Here is a 21,636-nt window from a genome sequence, read left to right on the forward strand (position 1 = left end):
TTATTGTCTCATAGGCTTTTTAAGAGAGCACTGTTTTTATGCGAAGTATCTCTAAAATATTCTGCTCCTGCTGAAATACAAACTTTGAACAGAGCTTTAAAATATATATATATAAATACAGACGACATCCAACTAAGCTGAAAATGAATTCTTATTAAGCCCATTATTCTTAGAACTTCTATTATACAAATCAGGGAAGTGAAGTAAGAGAAGTCCCCAAATGAAACCACACAGAAACATAGAAGGCAATTAATCTGGTCTTTGTTTGGGTCTTTGTTTCTAATAGAGACTAAAGGAGTCAATTTATTTTCCCTTGTTTGATTTCTCCCTGACTTGGTGCATTCACCTTAGAGCTTACATAGTTCTTATTATCTAAAATAATCACAATAAGCCTGTCATTGTCTATACCAATGAATTATGGTGTCAGCTACTGTTACTAAAATGGATTTTTAAAATGTACTTTTAATGTTCACCATTTTGGTGTTGAAGATTTTAAAATTTTTATTGATAAGGTGTAAGAACATTCTAGAAAAGTCATGTGTTTTATAAAAATGATTTTGATAGTTCTCCTATTAAAGACCAAGGGAGCAGCTTATGAAGGCTTAATGGCTTTCATACCTGAGGTACCAATTTAAAAAAATTTTCAAAAAGAACCTAAAGAAGGGCCTCCCTGGTGGCGCAGTGGTTAAGAGTCCGCCTGCCGATGCAGGGGATACGGGTTCGTGCCCCGGTCTGGGAGGATCCCATATGCCGCGGAGCGGCTGGGCCCGTGAGCCATGGCCGCTGAGCCTGCGCGTCCGGAGCCTGCGCGTCCGGAGCCTGTGCTCCGCAACGGGGGAGGCCACAACAGTGAGAGGCCCGCATACCGCAAAAAGAAAAAAAAAAAAAGAAAAAAAAAAAAAAAAAAAGAACCTAAAGAAAAAAGTCATTTCTTGTCCAAGAATTTACCTTGGTTCAGTTTATGTATGTAAACCCAGCTTAGATTAATGTGCCAATGCTTACAAGCTATATTAAATGAGCAACATCTGCTGTTTGAGTCAGACATGGAAATATACTGGTTACCTTCTCATACATATTAAGTTAATTCCTCATCAGAAAAAAAGTTGGGATATCTATAAATAGAACACTAGTTAATAATGGAAAGGATCAGTTAATTAATGCCAATGCAGTTATCCAGGCACCTTGTTGGCTGCTTTCCTTTCTGTCTTTCCTTTTATGACTTTTCAGGTAAGAGTTTCGATGAAATGACCTTTTTGTTTTATCAACGCCATTACTATTAGATTATATATTAATATATATTAATGTATGTACAAATGCAAATCCCTACCCTTGTACAGGGTTGATTATCTAGGTGAGAGGAAAGACTAAAACTTTAAGTTAAAGATTTTCACTTATAAAAGCAATACATGGCTATTTCAAAAAGGTTAAAACAGAAAAATATAAAGAATAAAGACACTGCAGCCCAGAAATAACTGCTGTGAAGGTAACTTCTATCTGTTTCAAAGTATTCTACATTTTTAAGTTAACAGAATTATGACCTTTTCACTTGTTATATGATTAGTGTTTTTCCATGTTGATAGCTTTGACAGTATCCTAGTACTAGAGAAGCACACACAGGGGATACAGAGTCAAAAGAGCCAGAAGAGTGAGTCTCAACCATGACTACACAGTAGAATCACTTGGGGAGATTTATAAACCATGCCCACGCTCTCCTTCAGTCTAATTATATCAGAATTTCCAAGACTCGGGGCTTAGCCCCATTTTAAGTCTCCAGGTAACTGTAAGGCAGAGCCAGGGGTGAGCAGCACAAGGGAGGATAAGCAAGCCTTTCTACCATCCTACCTCCTCAAAGTGCCAACTTTCACGTCTTTCCAAAAGCTGTAATTTGTACTTTAATTATTAGGTAAGGTTAGATATTTCTGTAACTTTGTCATTTATATTTTTCCAAACTGCACCTATCCAGAGTCATTCCAAATACTTCTATTAAAAATAGAAATATTTCTGGCCTTGTTCTTACTCATTCCTAAGAGGCCCCTCTTTTCTTATTAAATAAATGAGCTCACTGCCATGTGTTACAAATGTCCCTATTTTTACTTCACTTCTTATAAATTTATGACCCCTCCAATATTATAATCTATATGAAATTAAGTTTAATCTCTTGTTTTAGGGCCTGTAGGTATCATGTCTTGCTTAAAAAGGCTTTACCAACCTAATATTTTTGTTTGTCATTTTTTCCCCTAGTATTTACTGTTTCAATTTTATATTTGAAATATATTTTGGTGTAAAGAATGAGACAGGAACCCATCTTTGTTTTCTTCCCCCCAAACAACTAGCCAGTTATGTCAGCAGCACAATTTATCTTTTATTTATGTATCTGAAGTGTCACCTTTGTTAAAAGCTTAATTTTCAAGTGTCTCTGGAGTGTACTTTTGGAGTCTTTATTCTGTTCCAGTGCAGTTTAACCACACGATGGAATACTTTGCAACCATTAAAAGTATCTTTAAAGAACTAACAGGAAAACTCTAATAAACTCAAAGACAAGCTTGTTATTGAATAAAAGAACTCAGATTATAAGAAAATTCACTTCCCTACATTAGCTCATTAATTCAATGTCATCCCAAAACATAAATAAATAACAACAACATTTGTGTAATTTCACATGCTGATTCTAAAGTTCAGAGAAAATAAGCATGCAAGAATAGCAAAGAAGACTACACACACACACACACAAATGGGGAACTAACTAGACTAGTTGTGAAAAAATGAGAGAGTTTTTTAATAGCCTGGTAATAAAACAGGAAGAGAACAAGTAATGAATGGAATAGAATGAAAGTCCAGAATCAACGCAAATATAAGGATGTAGTGTGATAAAGGCACCAGTTCTAATAAGGAATGGATCATTCAAAAAAGTGGTATGGGAAAAGTTGGTTAAACACGTGGCAATAAATGAAATTAGATCCTTACTCAAGCCAAAAGTACAAAAGTACTAAAAAATATGTAAAGTAACCATTTTTAAGATCTTGGAAAAGGAAAAGGCCTTTCTAGGCACAAAACCGAAGGCAGACACCATCACAAGAAAAAGGCATATATATGACTATAAACTTAATACTATACAAATAAGAATGGTCTGCCCTGGACTTCCCCGGTGGCGCAGCAGTTAAGAATCCACCTGCCGGGCTTCCCTGGTGGCACAGTGTTTAAGAATCCACCTGCCAATGCAAGGGACACGGGTTCGAGCCCTGGTCCAGGAAGATCCCACGTCACGGAGCAACTAAGCCTGTGCACCACAACTACTGAGCCTGTGCTCTAGAGCCCGCGAGCCACAACTACTGAAGCCTGGGTGCCTAGAGCCTGTGCTCCACAACAAGAGAAGCCACCGCAATGAGAAGCCTGTGCACCACAACAAAGAGTAGCCCCTGCTCACTGCAACTAGAGAAAGCCCCTGCACAGCAACGAAGACCCAATGCAGCCAAAAACAATTAATTAATTAATTAAAAAAAGACAGAAAAAAAAGAGAATGGTTTGCTCTATTCTCCCCTGCAACTTTCTATAAAGAAAGCAAAGAAGAATGGTCAAATTCTAGTACATTTAGAAGTAGTTCTCCTTTAATTTCATATACACACTAACCTTTGAAGTAGCAATTGGCGGAAGTTGCCACTCTGTGGGCTAATTGTCAGATGATGGGACAGGTAATTACAGAGGCGAGCTCCCATGTAAGAGAAATTTGGGATAGATGTGGCCTTTCAAAAAGAAAAAAGTTTTATATGACACAGACACATCAAGTTATTAATGCAAACACTTAACAGCAATATTCTAAAGAGGAAAAACATTCCTGCCCCCAAAACTGTACAGAAAAATGTACAAGTCATTTGTAATTGTTAAGCATAAGGATATTAACTCTCCCTCCCAACCTTACACCAAGAACCAGAATAAGTACAAAGAAAAACATTAAGGTAAGCTCTCCCCACCATTTACCCGAGGTTAGCAGAAAGCAAAGAGATAAATCTCTCTTTACACCAACTAATTTTTGCACAAAATATGTACATGTACCCAGCTGCATAGTGCCAATTATGAAGTATATTTGCCAAACTAATGATCTGTGGCATTTCTCAGGAATAGGATGGCACCAACTTTGGCATCTAGCAGTCCAGAACAAGAATCCCAGGCCTGTTCTGTGACCCTGGTATCTCTAAACCTCCCTGAGCTTCAGTTTCTTGATTCCTAAAGGGATAATTAATGGTACCTGATGCAAAAGACTAACACTTCAACAACACTCCAAACACTTGGGGTAATAAAAGAGGAAATCAAAAGAAATAAGCTATTTTTAATAAGAAGATAGTGGAAAAACACTGAGTATCAAAGACTGTGTGACACAGCCAAAGAAGTACTCAGGAAGTTTAACTTTCACTGCAGTTTTTAAAGAACAATAGAACACACACATTACGAGGTTAAGGGACTTGGCCAATCTCACAAAGGTAGTAGTTAACCAGAGTCTAGATCTAACAAATGGCCTGATGCCCCTCCAATCCTATGTTGGGTCTAGTTAGTCATGTGCAACCTTAGACAAGTCATTTAACCTCTGTTAAGCTACGTATAAAATGGGGATAAGAGCAATACCTTGCAACCACTGAGGATTAAATGAGTTAACTACAGGTCAAGTGTTTAGCATTGCCTGGCATGGCGTAAGTACTTTAGAGTTAGAACTTTTTATTTCTAATTATTTCCTTGCTTACACAGGACCCTGTACATTTCTCAGCAAGGAAGAAAGACTGATTTCTCCTGACATTCATGTATGTGTATCTGGTACCCCAAAAGACTTGAAATTCAAAATTTATACTTTTCCCATTATTGGCATTGCCTGTTTTCCTTTACTTTTAAAATTTAAAGTAAATTTAAAGACAACAAGGCTGGTCATTAAAGTTTCCTGCTTCCCTGCTATACCACAATTTTACTTCCATAGACAACCACTTTCAATTCTTCCAGCTGAAAAGGTTTTAACCTCCGTATCTCCATGCTCCATGATTTGAGTTTAGCCATTTCTTACTAGCTCCCCACGAAGGAAGATGAGCATTTACTTTTCACCCTGTTTAACCTTACTTCATTCCACTGTGGTATAACTGTAGATACACCGTGATTTTTAAAATTAGTTTTGTGTTCCCTTTACAGCTGTACCATGTATTATGCTGATTTCTCCTCTCTTGCACAACCTTGTTTTCCCTAGACTTAAATTTTCTACTTTTTAAATATATTTCTCACTGACTTCTCATTAGTTTGTTCTTCTTAATATCTTCAAACATAAGGGAGTGTGCTCCAGGGAAGTCTTTCCTGGAGCATTCTGCCCGATTCCAGTGAAGCCTTGTACGTCTAGGCCTACTATGTGCATGGCTACTATCTTGGGATCTCCCTTCACCACCATCTGGATGATTCACTTAGCCTCTCCTGTAAAACTCCCTGTTTCCTAGTTCCCATGTCTTCATCCTTAAATCGTCCTTTTGGTGGAGTACCTCCTTCAATAACTTCAAGAAGGATTATGATAAAACTTCAATCTGGTTACTCAGTGCAAAAAGATCTAGACAGTCTAATTTTTTTAGATTTTCAAGCAGTCTTTTTAGCCTCATTCCATCCTTATCCTAGAACCTTTTTGGAGATGCTGCATCATAAATCAGGGCGATTCTCGACTTTCCCCACTGGCTTGGAATTCAACTTTTTAAAAAATCTGCCAGGTCAGTTACCACTCACCCATCTGCGTTCTAGTCTCCAAAATGGGTACTTCTATCTCCTTTCACCGTATAAGTCCTTATGGGCTTTTGGTGTTCTAAAATCCCCACACTGTCATTTTAGTAGTATTTGGTGAGGAATCAAAACTGAATATGTACGTTTAATCTGCCTTTTTTTTTTTTAAACAATAGGTCTCCTCTCGTTAGTTGCTATGATTAAACTCCCTCAATGAAACTTAAGAACTGTTGGTAAATCTATATCACTGACCATAGAATGTTAGAACTTAAAATAATACTAAGTACATATTTGAAGCATTGGCTTTGAGACAATCACAGAAATTGTAGTTTGTTAGGTTAGAGCCCTTCTAACCAACCCTGATATAATACGAGCATAATAAGAACTATAATAATATAATTCTGATATAAGAACTATAATCAAGCAGCCTATTGAAGAGCTGAAACTAAATAGAGCCAGAAAAGCAAAAAGAAAAAAGTAAAATTCTTCCATTTTCTTATCTAACATTCCTTTTTAATCCATTTAGATGGCAAAAGTAGGAATCAGGACAAATAGAGCAGATCTATCTTCTTAAAACCTCAGGCATTTTCAGAAGTCTAAGAGTTGGCCAGGTAATACTGGGGTCCAGTAACAATCCAGAACAAACTGGAAAAGTAGTCAAATGAAACACTAGGTAGGATTAAGAAAACACACAAAAAAAACAACCTGCTATCATAAGTCACCCTTACATATATTTCAAGTTTGAACTGCTCTTTCAGCAATGACTGAAACAGAAATACAACCTTTGGTGGCATTTATCTCCTACTCTGTTTTTGGCCAGTCTCCTCACTGACCTCAAATTTGTCTTCAGAATTGAGTGTTGTCTATTTTTTCCCCCTTAAAATAGCATTAATGTGTCAATGACCAATATGCTAGAATTAAAACTAAACTTTGTGTGAACAACCTAGATTGACATTAGATTTTTTAAAGGAATTGAGATGTAAATCCTTGAAATTTTTAAAGACAAGCAGAAATGTTAAGACTCAAATCAAGGTGTTTTGTGGTCCTTTTTTTTTTTAAAAAAAAAAATAAAGAATCATTTATGAGGCAAAAAAGTTCTCCCATGACTTTTTTTCTCCCCTACTCCAATAATGGCAGATCCTTATAAAACAGGGGTTTGGATAAAAGGCATAATACTCACGTAGTGTCCTCAGAAATGTCCAAAGCTCCTTCCAACTGCCTGTACAGAGCCTTGGCTACACAGGAAAATTTGCAGTCTGGCTCTAGTCCTGGATCCCTAACTACAGAAATTCTGTACAACAGAGACTTAAAAGCTCTCATGAACCATAAAGAGTCAAGGAGTGTGGAGGCTGGTGAACACGTACCTGGCCCCCCTCAAGGAGCAGCCACCACCTTCGGGCAGCAAGGAAGCTATCCAGTGATTGCCCCATGCTATTAGCCAACCTACCTGTTGATAGATGAGTTCCACAAGTTCTTGCAAAGCATCATCTGTTGTAACCCAGCCATTCAGCGTCTCTGCAAACTGTTCAATTTCAGTTTCAAAACTGCCAGGCTGCTCTGTAAGATGATTCAAAAAATCCTGAACATATTCTGACAAAGTGGGATAATCCTCACAACCATCCTCATAGGATTCCTATAGATCAAAAGGTTAAAAAAAAATTAATCCATGAAACGGGCTAAAAAAAACATGAAGCAGCTTTGAGTTGGGATGTCTCTAGCTCAAATTATATTTTTAAGAATCCTTAACCTGATAAAATGTGTTATTTTCTTCAAAAAGTTAAGTCCACTTCTTCCTTGCCCAATAGCCAAAATGTTATAATAGAAGGGCTTCATCTAGCTGGGTAGAGAATTGTCTTCTCACCTCTGGTAGATTTACAAGATGGCTGAGAAATAAAGTTTAAACCAATATTTCATTATAATACCAAGATCAAAATTAATATTTATAGATACAATAATATCCAGGATTTGTTTCAAAATGGGAGAGGGAGAGGGACCAGAGATATAGAAACAAGAATGGCCACCTGTAGCTAACTATTGAGGCCATGGGCATTCATTTCACCATTCTCTATCCTTGTAGACATTTGACAATTTCTATATTGAAAAAAGAAGTTTGTCATCTGTCAATCCCCAAGGACATGGAAATAAATATACAGTTAAGTGACTATAAAATATCATAGTGTACAGTGGTAGGAGACTTCCTATGTCCAAGTTTCCAGCCAATCTTGATAGTAGCAACAGTTTCCAATTAATATCTATCACTATCACCCCAATGTTCATAGCAACATTATTTACAATAGCCAAGTTACGGAAGCAACCTAAATGTCCATCGACAGATGAATGGATAAAGAAGATGTGGTACTTATATACAATGGAATATTACTCAGTCATAAAAAAGAATGAAATAATGCTATTTGCAGCAACATGGATGGACCTAGAGATTATCATACTAAGTGAAGTCAGTCAGACAGAGAAAGACAAAGATCATATGATATCACTTACATGTGGAATCTAAAAAAATGACACAAATGAACTTATTTACAAAACAGAAATGGAGTCACAGATGTAGAAAACAAACTTATGGCTACCAGGGGGGAAAGGAGGGAGAAGGGATAAACTGGGAGAATGGGACTGACATATACACACTACTGTATATAAAAAAGATAACTAATAAGGACCTACTGTATAGCAAAAGGAACTCTACTCAATACTCTGTAATGACCTATATGGGAAAAGAATCTAAAAAAGAGTGGATATATGTATAACTGATTCACTTTGCTGAAACTAACACAACATTGTAAATTAACTATACTCCAATAAAATTTTTTAAAAAATATACCACTATCACCTTTAAGTAGTTCCCAACCTTTTAATTAAAAGAACACAGAACCATATTTTAGTATTATTTAATTTTTAGAGAGACTTACAGCCAATAAAAATTTCTGGGAAGATAGACAAGGGATAATAGTAGTTACATCTGGAGTGAGGAAACATTTATGTTATAAATACGGACCCTTTATTATGAAATTGTGAAAGCAGCTAAGCATTATAAATGTGTGTATATTAAATAATTACTTAATGTTAACCACAAACATGTGTGAGTTTTACAATTAAAAACTAGTTTAAGTTTCTGATATACAGTTTAGAGTTTTACAGATTTGTAGTATCCTACTATTAATGACAATGAAAAGCAGGAAGTCTACAGGTCCCAGTTGATGGCACTGATTTCCTAACTGTTCCTATCAAACGTCATTCATTGTGGCAAAATGCAGTTTAGAACACTGATTTCAGTCTTTTTTTTCCCCAAATAAGCATAACTCTTTTAAGAGAATCTGAAGTGTGAAAGTAAAAGAGGAAAGTAGAGCTGTTCTGAAAAAAGCTAAAAAGGGGATTCAGGGCCTGTTGTTTCAAGCAAAAAGGGAGACAGAGTATTCTGAACAGATGAGCACTCCAATGTGTTTGAATTTAAGCTTGTATTAGTTCTCTAGTAGCAGATTCTTTAAAGTATACATTTCTTCAGTCTTCAATGTGAAGTCAAATGGCTTCCAAGCAGAGGAATATTTAAGTTTTATTTTTCTTAGAAAGAGTTCTGTGACAAGAGGTTAGGAGGGACAGCAACTAGAAAACTCACTTTGTGGGGAGGTGGTACATATGGGGGGATAGGGGTATATGGGAACTCTCTGTACTCTCCAATCAGCTGCGCTGTGAATCTAAAGCTGCTCTAAAAAATAGTCTATTAATTTAAAAAAAAACCCAAAAAACAAAACAACAACAAAAAAGAAAACTCACTTCCCAGTAGGTACCTTTTTTTTTTTTTGCGGTACATGGGCCTCTCACTGTTGTGGCCTCTCCCTTTGCGGAGCACAGGCTCCGGACGCACAGGCTCAGCGGCCATGGCTCACGGCCCAGGGGCTCCGCGGCATGTGGGATCTTCCAGGACCGGGGCACGAACCCGTGTCCCCTGCATTGGCAGGCAGACTCTCAGCCACTGCGCCACCAGGGAAGCCCCCCAGTAGGTACTTTGAATACACTGTCAAGAGATGAGAACCTAATCCAAAGCAGTGGGGATAAAAGGAAATGAACACTTAGGTGGAACAGTCGAGACTATTTTAGTTAACTTGATTGAAAGCGGGCAAGAGTGTGAAAGAGGAAAGTGAGTCAATACACCACAAGCTTTTAGCCTGAGCAGCTAGTTAGAATATAAAAGTATAAGAAGAGGTTTGCAAAAGATAAATTCTTTTTCGTTCTTGAGTTTGAATGTGAGATCCTCAGAAGAGGTCAAGACAAATGGAGACACAAGCCTGAAGAATTAGATTCCAGAGTTATCAACAGGCAGGTTGGTGATGGTCAGATTCTAGGGGATTCTATTATCACTAAGGGAGGTAATAAAACAGACAGAGGACAGAACCTCAGAGCCTGCAGTCTGAGGGAAGGAGGAATGGTCTCAGAGTTGGGAGGATGAAGTACTGCCACAGAAGCCAAAGGAAAAGGTAAATGAGGAGAGGTGCTCATAATAGCAAATGCTACAGAATAATTTCATTGGTTAAAATCTGAGAGAATGGTGGTTGCAGAGTCTTAAGAATCAGAACTGTGCACACAGAGAAAACAACTGAGAAAATTAGTATCTTAAATATTCAGTTTTTATAAAAAGGAGGAAATCCTGAAAGACTGAAAAGGTACCCTTGGTACCTAGAACAGGACCCACACTGGGAATCAAACCTTACAGATCATACTGTGGTCAACAAAGTCTATTTAGATGAGGTTTAAGAGGACGATAGATTTTAAAACCCAAACAACATCAGCATCTGTCACAAAAATAGTATCAGTACAATTAAGAGGATCAGTCTGCAGAGGTCTGAACGGTCAGTGAGAAGTAAAGTAGTGCCAACAGTGAATAATTTTTCATTTTGGAGAACATCACTATTGAAAGGCAGAAGAAAAACTGGGCAGTAAGTTGAAGGAGGATGTTCTTAGCAAAAGCTGGGATTTTTTTGTGCACATGGGGGTGGGGTGGGGGGGGTTGTCTCTTAATAAATGCTTTATCAACTCCTATGTGGAATTTTTGGTTCTCATAAGTGAACCGTGATTAAATATTCAAGATGTAATGGCTTACCTGAGAAGATGCAATGGCCAGGAATAGATGGATACAACAACTCATTGGTAAGAAGGCATGTTAAGCAGTAAAATCCTAGCAGTGGGATTAGAGGAAGGATTGAAGATAAAAGGGCTTGGAGTTTTAAAAGGGTTATGAAAACACAGCAAAAGACTATCAGAAAAAATTTAAAAAGCATGCATTCTTGAGAGCAGATCCAGCTCAATGATACCAGGCAATAGCTTCTCATGTGTATAACAAAAGCAGACTCAAAGAATTTCTGGAAACCCAGCTAGAAGACCACTAGAATAGAGGCTCTACAAAGACAAGAATTTTTGTCCATTTTATCCACGGCTGTATCCCCAGCCCTTGACTCGTGGCAAGCATTCGACTTTTTTTTATTTTATTTTATTTTATTTTTGGCTGCGTTGGGTCTTCATTGCTGCACGCAGGCTTTCTCTAGTTGCGGCGAGAGGGGATTACTCTTCGTTGCAGTGCGTGGGCTTCTCATTGTGGGGGCTTCTCTTTGTTTACCAGCACGGGCTCTAGGCACGCGGGCTCAGTAGCTGTGGCTCACGGGCTCTGGAGCGCAGGCTCAGTAGTTGTGGAGCATGGGCTTAGTTGCTCCGCGCATCTTCCCGGACCAGGGCTCAAACCCGCATCCCCTGCATTGGCAGGCAGATTCTTAACCACTGCGCCACAGGGAGGCCCTCAACTATTTCTTAATGAGTGAGTGACTTTGGATTATGGTTACTACAAGGAAAAGTTTCTCTCAAAACCAGATTTTATCCCAAGACTCGGGAAAAACAAGGATTTTGCTGTTCTGTGACTAACTGGATTGAGAAAAACTCCTAGCTTTGACAGAGGGTAAAAGGGTAAGGCCCGAAAATATATCAGGGCAGGGGTAGCAAGCTTGAATGCCTAGAATCCAGGTGGATTACAGGCAAATGAAGTACGCCAGTGAGCAAATTAGAGCTTACACATTCCATGTAAAGGGGCTGCCTCTATTCAGCTCTAGCCAACTCTGCTCTATCAAAACAGCAGTCCAGTATGGCCAGATCTTATGGATTTCAAGAGAAACCAAAAAATTCAGACTTGCAATATCTAATTTAAGTACTGGTAAATTATAAAGCCCCTTTTAAAAAAACTCAGGGCCAGAAAAGACACACCTGCAGGGTACACGCGAGCCACAGGCTTCCAGTTTGCAATCTTTTCTGGCAAAATGAGTGCAGCAGGAGCTGAGGAGACCAAGGAGCGCCTAAAAGACTGCCGTGGCTCAAAGGAGGTGTACTAACATGGCTCAACACACTGCTCTCAGGAATCACTTGAACTATGTATAAAACTAGCTGGTAAAGAACTGCAAAAAAAAAAAAAAAATTGCATCCCTCCCACCATAAGATAGCCCAAATCAATAGGAAGACAAACAAATGAGGAACCATTTGTGGTTCTTAAGGTAAGTATCCTTAAGAGTTAGTCAACTACTCACAGCTCTCCAATGGTTCCTGTCTTCTCTAAGCCAAATACAGTTTTGGGGCAAGAATCCAGCTGCTCTCATTTCTACTTTACCTGATTGATGGCCCATTCCACCCCAAATCAATTGCTCTTCCTACCATGCCTATATTTTCCCCTCTCCAGCCCCAAAGTTCTTCTTAATGCAGTCTAAGATGCATGAAGTTTCTAAAATATGGAATAAAGCTTTCCCATGCTTTCTATCAAATATGAAAGTCAAGTCGCCCCATTCTCGCCCCAAAAGTAACAAAAAAAGGTGTGCCACCATTAGTTGATCAGGTACATTCAAATTAAAAAACTAACACCCATCCACCAGAACGGTTAAACTTAAATAGCAAATACCTAGTGCTGACCAGGAATTAAAGCAACTGGAAACCAAACAGTACTCAACTCATACATTGGAACAGTCTCTTTGGAAAAATATTTGGCAGTCTCTACTAAAGCTGGCTAACTTAAGTCCCAACAACTCCACTCCTAGGTATGTACCAAACAGAAACAAGGGCAAATGTTCACCAAGGCATGGACAAGAATAGCAGCCCTAATCGTAAAAGCCCAAACGTGAAAGCTACCCAAGTGCCCATCAACAGACAAATATTCACAATGGAATGTTATGAGAATTAGTCACCTCCAATTACATGCTACAATATGGATTAATTTTGATATTGAATGAAAGAAAAATATATTTTATATGACTCCATTTATATGAACTTTGAACAGAGGCAAAACTATTGTTCAAGCAAAATAGCGGTTACCTTTGGAGAGCAGTAATGATTAGAAGGGGACAGAGCGGGCTTTGGGGATGTTGATAACTTAATGTACACTATCCTGTATATTACATGTCAAAAAATGAAGCCAGGAAAAATAGGACGTATGCTGAAGTATTATCATTTCTTCAATCCAGAATGGTCCCTGCCCTACTGATCTACACTTAATTACTATGCATTTACATATCACAACAAATTCCTTTCTATATATCCCAATCGTGCTTGGCATTTTTTCCTGCCATTTAAGTGTGATCGATTTCTACAATTCTTACATTATTGACAAAGATGACTCTGAAAGTTTAAAACACTTCATCGGAACTCCCTACATTTTTACATAACTGTTCATTGGACCCAGAAACACTTCTATTTTAACATAACAGAGCCCAGATGTGTATTTCTCAACATTCAAAAACCTACCTGAATTAGTCTGCAGCAAAACCACTGATAATTTACCCTAAAGCTACCAATGAGTATTCAGCTGTCCTGCTAAAATCAAAAATTAACTTTGCCAGGCCACTGTTCTATAGGTTGTCCATAAAGTCAGGACACGGACTTTAGTTTTATAGACTGAAGATGTCCTTGACCACCTTAAATTTATTAGCCTAGAGACAGTCTATAGATGCTGGAAATACAGCAGTGAACAAAATAGACAAGACTGTCTGCTCTCAAGCTTACATTATGATATCTTGAATTTAATAACTACGAAATACATTCTTGAATCAATTTTGTTTCATGATTTCAATAAATTCATAAAATGTTTTATGTGTGGTACAGAAAGCACACCAGTATACTGATAAATGATGCAATAACCATATTATTCCAATAATATTAACCTAGGGTTGCAATAAAAGTGTACTTACTGTATAATTAGAAGAATAACTTGATGGGTAAAATTCAGGGGCGTTCACAGACAGTTTAGACATTAACACAGGAGCTGCAACCACCTGGGGTTTAGCCATTGTTGACTCCGAATTCTGCTGTGGGCTATTATCCTGCGAACTAGGTGGAGCTCTCAGGGGCCTCGTTTGTTCTGAGAAAGGAAAAAAATATCGGTGTTAGATGCATTCATTCCCTTGTATAACAACTTACTGTACACTGAGAAGCCGTCTGAGCAGGGATGGTTTTTAAGTCAAACAAGAACCCTCACGAAATTTAAGGTTATCGCCAGGATATGCGCAGAGAGCCTACAAAAAGGAACAATAGACTTGCTTTAGCTCATTTATGAACAGACCTGTTTCCTGAACAAACACTTTTTAATTTAATTTTATTTTTTAAAGTCGGTTAAAAAGAGATGGTTGCCCGCCTAAGGCCTCCCTCTCGGGGACTGGGGAGAGGGAGGCGATTTTTACTTCCTCCCGGGACAACAGAACTCGGGAGACCGCGCACCGGACCCCTCCCCCAGCCCGGGCGCACAAAGGATTCCAGCGGCCACCTTCCAAACCCCGTTCCGGGCGCGTCCCCACCCCGTAACAACCGGGCCCCTCGGGGAATGCTTTCGGGGAACCGGGAGGAAAGAGGAGACAGAGCGCCGCCCGCGCGCGCGCGCGGAGGGCCGTGGGGAAGCGTTTGGCCCAGGAGGACGGGGTCCCCTAGAGCGGCTCCGTACCTGGGAGCGCCCCGGGCCGGGGAGGCCTCTGGGGGCCGGCGGGGACCTCGCACTGGGCCCCTGGCGGCGGGGCCGTCCTGGGCTGGCGCAGCGGCGGCGGCTGCAGGAAGCCCGGGGCTTTGGGCTGCGGCGGCGGCGGGTGCCGCGGCCGCTCAGCAGGCCCAGCTCCGCTTGGGAAACCGCCGCCCTCAGGCCCGCCCCCTCCGCGGCCCAGGCCCAGGCCCCGGCTCCGGCCCCGACCAGCACCTGGGGCCCGATCGAAACCGTCCGACATGCTCCTCCTCCTCCTCCTGCGGGGGCCACCGCCGCTGCGCTCGGAAGAGGACGCCGGGAGAGGCGTCGCAGGCCGGCTCTCGCCGCCGAGCTCACTGGGGCCTCATGGAGGAGGAGGGCGGCGGGCCCCTGCTCGGCTCCTCCGCGCTTCGGCGGAGCGGACGGCAGCTGGAGCACCCGCCAAAGCCGCCGCACCGGAGCGCCCGGCCCCCACGGCTACCCTCCGCTTTCTGATTCTCCCCCAAAACCCAGCTCCCCCGCCTTCGGCGCGTCGGGGGCGAAGGCGGGTCACAGCGGCCCCCCGCGGCCCGGAGGCCCCGTTCGCGGCGGGCCGGCAGCCGCGGTCCTGCCGGCCGCCGGGAGAGGGGTAGCTAGAACGCTGGACAGCCCTGCTCGCCTCGGGTCGAGCGAGAGCATGTCGGTTCCCGGGGCCGGGCTCGGGGCAGAGCGGGGCGCTTACCCCTGGCGGGCCCGGCCTACACGAGGTTCTATGGAGAGAAGTCAGACAGTGATGGTTGATGCCAGGAAAATAAAAATACGAGAGGAGGGGGCGTGGAGCCAGAGCCAGAGTTCGCGGACGCGCACCTCCGTGGGCGCGCAGGTGTGTTCAATGACCCGGCGCTGGCGAGACCGGAGGACTGGTCGGGAAGGGGGCTCTGGAAGCTGCTCTGCCACCTGCTACGTTAGCCGCAGGGAGGGGAGTAGGAACAGAATCAAAAATGCCCCCCACCCCGGCCCATCTCAATTCACTGTAGATATTTATCACAGCAGGTCACACTGTGACCAAGCTTTACTCTCTTCCCTTTTCTCTTCCCCTCCAGAAATTTTAAGAAAATACCCTACCTTTCAATGAAACTCTCCTCCTTTTCATCTTCTACCAGTGCTGTCCAATCAAAATATAATGCGAACCACAAATGCAAGCCACTTATGTAATTATAAATTTTCTAGAAGGCACATTACGCGAGTGAAAAGAAACAGGTGAAATTAATTTTAATAATATAGTTTACTTAACCCAGTAGATCCCAAATGGTATCATTCCAACATGTAATTAATATAAAGATACTAATGAGAGTTTCTCTTTTTTCATACTAATCAAAATCCAAAGTGTATTTTACATTTTCTGCATATCTCACTTGGGATTAGGCACATTTCAGGTGCTCAGTAGCCCCCTGTGGCTAGTGGCTACCGCATTGCACAACAAAGTTCTAGACATTATTTACGTGTAAATTATTGTTTTAATCAGTCCTGACGGTGCTAAAGCCAAATGAAGGATGAATATAAGTAATGAAAAGGAGGGGGGGAAATGATTTCTTTACTGTTAGATTGAAACATCTCCACAAATTAATGGTAACCCTGTATTTTAAGCAAGCCTTAAAGTTTTTCACCATTGTCATCTTGAGAATCATTTCAGTTAAGAAAACTCTTTTTAACCATTTTTTCTTCTTGCTAATGAAGAAAACACTGACATCTTCACCCAAATGAAAGAGGAAAATGGCTCTAATGAAGGCAATCGTGAATAAATGATTCATGCTGTTGATTGTTGGCAAAAATAATGAAGTCAGGGAAGGAAGCCAGCAAAAAGTGTGGTTCCTTGGTGTTGAGAAAGAATGTAGGGTTCAAAGTAGGCCAGAGCTTTGGTTTGGATCCTGGCCTAGACCCTTAATGCCTGTGCGGTCTTGGGTAAGTAAGGGATTTAGCTTCTCTGGGCCTCAGTTTCCTCATGTATAAAGCAAGTATGTTGTAGCACTGAGCATATATTACAAAGACAAGACAAGATGACAATTTAAAAATTAGATGAGGTAATGCCAATAACATAAAAATCCATTTTTTTAGGTAGTCGTCAGTCACTTCTTGCCCAGTCTTTTCTGTTGCATAGGAAAGCCCCACAAACTGTACGCTCAACAGCAGTTATCCTATATGTGCCACTAAAGCAGATGCTCCAGTCCTGTCCCAGGCTTTTGTTTGCATTCACCACCCTTTATTTCCCCTTAGAACTTTTATGATGGCTAACTCCTTTTCCTTACCTAAGACTTTCTTATCTGAGGATGAAGCTATTCTGCATCCATGGTGACATCAGGGTATCCTTACAGTCCCTTTTGTTAGATAAGTTAGATAATTGAGATCTTGTCCTTTGCCTCTCCCTATTAACTGTTATATAACTTTAGCCCTATTCTCATGACATATGAAAAGTGGACTTGCGGACAACATGGATGGATTTTTTTACACTGTTGCTCTGATTCTCAGGCCTTCAGATTTAGACTAGAACTACACTACTAGCTTTCCTGGGTTTCCAGCTTGCAGACATTAAATCATGGAACTTCGCAGCCTCCTTGAGCACATAAGCCAATTCCTCATAGTAAATCATATATATATATATAATATATATAATATATATATGTAATATATATATATTATATATATTAGTTCTCTTTCTCTGAAGAACCCTAAGAAAGAATCTGATACTCAGAAGTGGGGTGCAGCTGTAACAAATACCTTAAAAATGTGGAAGAGGCTTTTGAACTGGTTAATGGGTATAGGCTGGTAGTGGTTTTTGAGGCGTGCTAGAAAAAGTCGACATTGCCATGAAGGGATTGTTAATGGTAATGCTGGTCAGGGCTGAGAAAGGGAAAGAGGAGAGCTGTAGAGAAAGCTTCCATCTTCTTAGAGTATACAAATAATCATGTACAGAATGTTGTTAGAAATATGGACACTAAAGCTGATTCTGATGAGGTATCAGACAGAAATGAAGATGTTTTTGGACCACGGAGAAAAGGCAATCCTTATTATAAAGTGGCGAAGATCCTCTCCAGCTGTGAACCTGTGAAACCAGCTAAGTGATGTGCTTCCACCCAGTCTGTGGTATTTTTGTTAAAGCAGCCCAAATTAGGCATTTATTTTAGAGAAATGAAGATTTATGTTCACACAAAAATCTGTACCCAAATTTTTATAACAGGTTTGTTCATAATAGCCCAAATGGGGAACAACATAAATTCTTTAACGGGTGAATGGTTTAACTGTAGTATTCATACCATAAAATACTACTCAGCAAGAAAACCACTGATAAATGCAGCTTTGATGGCTCTCAAGGGAATTATGCTGAGTTAAAAGAAAGTAATCTCGAAAGGTTATTGTATGATTCCATTTATACATGACAAAATTATAAAGGTGACAAAATTATAAAGATGGAGAACAATTTAGTGGTTACCAGGGATTAAGGAGGGGGTGGAGTTTGGAGAGAAGTAGGTGCAGCTATTAAAAGTAGGTACTATGAAGAATCCTTGCGATGGAACTATTCCGGTCTTAACTGGTGGTGATCACACGAATCTACACATGTGATTAAACTGCATAGAACTAACTACATGTGTGCACACACACATACACAAATGAGTGCATGTAAAACTAAGGTGGGTGTATTGTATGTTGTCAGTTTCCTGGATGTGATATTGTATTATAGTAATGCACAGTTATGTAAGATATTACCATCAGAGGGAACTGGGTAAAGGGGAAATGAAATCTCTCTGTATTGTTTCTTACAACTGTTGTAAATGTACAATTGTCTCCAAGTAAAAAGTTTAAAAAATAAGCCTTATTTCATTTTATTCCATCACTCCCAACTCTTTCCTAGCTAATTCTGTTCACTTTTCCCTGCCCAAATCACCATGGCAACTTATATATCATTTTAAATTAATGGGGGCCTCATTAACAGAGAGAAGAATTAGCTGATGTGTTTGTTCTCTTGGGTCTCATTTGTGTGAATTATTTTCCTCTCCTAGTCTCTTGGGCCTGCTATGAAATGTAGCCCCAGCCAGTCAGCACTTGACTCCCATCTGGATCAGGGCTCCAATCCATCTTCAAGAGCCAGGAAACTGCCTGGGATTTCCCCAACATCTAGTGCAGACATTGGTTTAATGTTGATCTCTTAGCTGGACTATAACTCCATGAGGATAGGAATTCATTTATTTGTTCCTTCAGGAAATATTTATTGCATGTCTACTAAATGCCAGACACTGTTCTAGGTGTGAGGATCCTCAGAGGTGTGAGATTAGTAGCTGTGAAGTGTATGAAACTAGAAGCAGGAAGGCCTGTTTGATGGCTGTAGCAGAAATTCTGGTGAGAAGTGATAATGGCTACTAAGGTAATGGTTGTGGGGTTGGAGAGAAGGACCAAATGCAAGAGATGTTAAAGAAGCTGACAGATGTGTATAAAGCATTAATGAGAGGCCAGAGATAAGGATGACTCCCAGGTTTCTGGCTTTGGTGCCTCAGTCCCAAAGAGTGAGAAAACCAGAGGAAAGCACACTCTCACCAAACAGGGGCCTCGTACTAATTCCATTTTGTACATTTCACTTGGCACCCAGAGTGTCCAAGTGGAATTGTTCAGTCAACAGTTAAGTCATGGACTTGGAGTTCAGAGGGATGTTGCCTAGAGTTAGAGATTTGATAGCTGAAGACACAGGAAGAAATGAGATAACTTAGGAAAAAGTATATAGAGGCAGAAGAGGAAAGAGAAGCATCAAACTGAATGGCTAGGTTGAAGAAGAGGAATCTGTTTACTCTGTTTACATAGGACAAAAACTGAGAGAAGACAGTGAGGAATAGAAGATTAAAGAGGGAAAGCCCAAGAGTGTCAAACTGTGTGGAGATGTCAAATAAAAGTAGGATTCTAAAGAATCCAGGAAAGCACACCCATTCCCTGAGTTTGAGCCCCGAAGTCACTTAGGCAGCTGTGTGCTGTTCGAGGTCATTACAGAGCTGAATGAACAACCGCCTCTGGGAACCACACCCTCCTTCACCAAGCCATCTTCTGACTATAATTTGACTATCTGGATAAATTTGCATTTGGAGAGGAAAAATAACAACAACAATAGCTAATATTTAGTACCAACTCTGTTCCAAGTACACTTTACATGGATTATCTCATTTAATCTTCAAAACAACCCTATGAGGTAGGTTCTATTACTTACCCCATTTTATAGATAAAAACACTGAGATTCAGAGACGTTAATTAACTTGCCTAAGATCACATAGTTAATGAGCAACTCAGTTTTATTAAGTCAAGAGTCCACAAACTGAGACAATATGCTATACTTTATCTCCGGAATAAGTGGATGACACTGATACAAACATTCTATTCTGTTTGGGTTATATTTCTCACTATAAATTAATAAATAGGCATTCCAGTGATATTAGCAATTGGAATAATATAGATTTGTGAGTGATTTGGGTGCAAGCAATTGCCAGTATTAGGAAGTATAGACAGCTCTAAGCTTGACTGTGAAATAAACGGGAGAGATATGAGAAGTTTGCAAGACAAGTGTATTAAGGCTGTTTTTGTTGCTATTATGGGTTTGTTTTGTTTTGTTTTGTTTTAATGGGAGAAAGATTAGTTTGTTAGCCAAAGACAATGAGGTAAGGGAACACATCAGGGAAAAGGGAGGGAAATTGAGAGATCAAAGGACCAGAGGAGATAGCAGTTCATAAACTCAAAGTACAGGCAGCAGGAATAATTTGAGATGGGAGAAAAGCTATGTCACTAAGAAATGGAAGCAAATGCAGATAAACTGCAGGAGAGGGAAGGTGCTGGAAACTTCAGACGGTCTCCATGTTCTCAGCAAAAAAGAAGGAACTGTCTTTACTTTGAGGGTGAGAGACATAAAAGAAGGGACTTGAGGAGAGTGGCAACAGTTGCAAAAGCTGCTCTGGGAGAGGCAGCTGATGAGGAAGGGGGAGTGCTCACAGGAAGACAGCTGCGTGGTACCGAAAGTCCCCCTGAGGTTGGAGACCAGGGACTTGTAGGGGTAACACTCTGAACAATTGCGTGACTTTTCTCTGGCAACTCTTCCCAACCTGATGTGGAAACTGAGAAGCCTGTTAGTGGGAGTGTAATTTCATGGTGCAGTTAAGGCAGAAGAGGCCGACAGGCTGTTCATGGTTTCAGCTAGCTAGAGGAAGGGTTGAAGATGAGGGTGAGAGATTGGAAAGCAAAGGGGGATCAAAAGAAAGAAATAAAGGGGTTGGAAAGAAAGTGGTGGTCCGAGCATGAGATATGAGAGTTAAAAATTTTAGAGGAAGTTCTGGTGAATAGTTACAACGTACAATATTCTACTAATTGTACAATTCAATTAATTGAACTGAAGTGCTTGCTGGCCAGCAGGAAGGTAATGTAATAGCTGGAAATACTATTTTCAGCTTTGAAATTTGGCATTCAAAAAACAATTAGGAATGTCAATGTTTAATGTATAAACGTCAAGTATGAGGCATGTTCTGCTTCCCTATCTCTGGCACAGTGTATTCATTGCCCTTTCTGTTGGCACCTAGATTCTATCATTAATATTTTACTACACCTGCCAGGCTTATTTTTTAAATTAAATATTTTATTTTAAGATAATTGTTGATTCACCTGCAGTTGTAAAAAATAATACAAAGAGAATATTTGTACTCTTTACCTACTTCTCCCCAATGGTAGCATTTTGCAAAACTATACCAGGATATTGACATTGATACAGTCAAGATACAGAACATCTTCATCATCATAGGATCTCTCCTGTTGCCCTTTTATAGTCACATCCACCCTCCTTCTTAACTCTAGAGACTTCTAATCTGTTCTCTATTTCCATAATTTTGTTATTTCAAGAATGTTTTATAAATGGCATCATATAGGTA

The 21,636-nt window shown here is 40.2% G+C and overlaps 1 protein-coding gene across 2 annotated transcripts in view; it reads right to left on the minus strand.

Annotated features, from left to right (window-relative positions):
- The window catches only part of PAIP1 (poly(A) binding protein interacting protein 1), a 29,044-nt gene extending 13,814 nt beyond the window's left edge, over window positions 1–15,230 (minus strand). The window contains exons 1-4 of one of the 2 annotated variants that reach the window (XM_060092862.1): window positions 14,702–15,230; window positions 13,956–14,125; window positions 7,181–7,366; window positions 3,628–3,740 (exon numbers count right to left, since the gene is read on the minus strand). In XM_060092862.1, the coding sequence (XP_059948845.1) occupies window positions 3,628–3,740; window positions 7,181–7,366; window positions 13,956–14,125; window positions 14,702–14,975 (743 nt within the window). In that variant the 5' untranslated portion in view covers window positions 14,976–15,230. The remainder of the gene's footprint in view (window positions 1–3,627; window positions 3,741–7,180; window positions 7,367–13,955; window positions 14,126–14,701) is intronic. The other variant, XM_060092863.1, reaches the window with a different exon arrangement.
- Between the last annotated feature and the right edge of the window lie 6,406 nt (window positions 15,231–21,636).

Source organism: Mesoplodon densirostris, chromosome 3 (genome assembly GCF_025265405.1).
Source record: "Mesoplodon densirostris isolate mMesDen1 chromosome 3, mMesDen1 primary haplotype, whole genome shotgun sequence".
NCBI classification, from domain to species: Eukaryota; Metazoa; Chordata; class Mammalia; order Artiodactyla; family Ziphiidae; genus Mesoplodon; species Mesoplodon densirostris.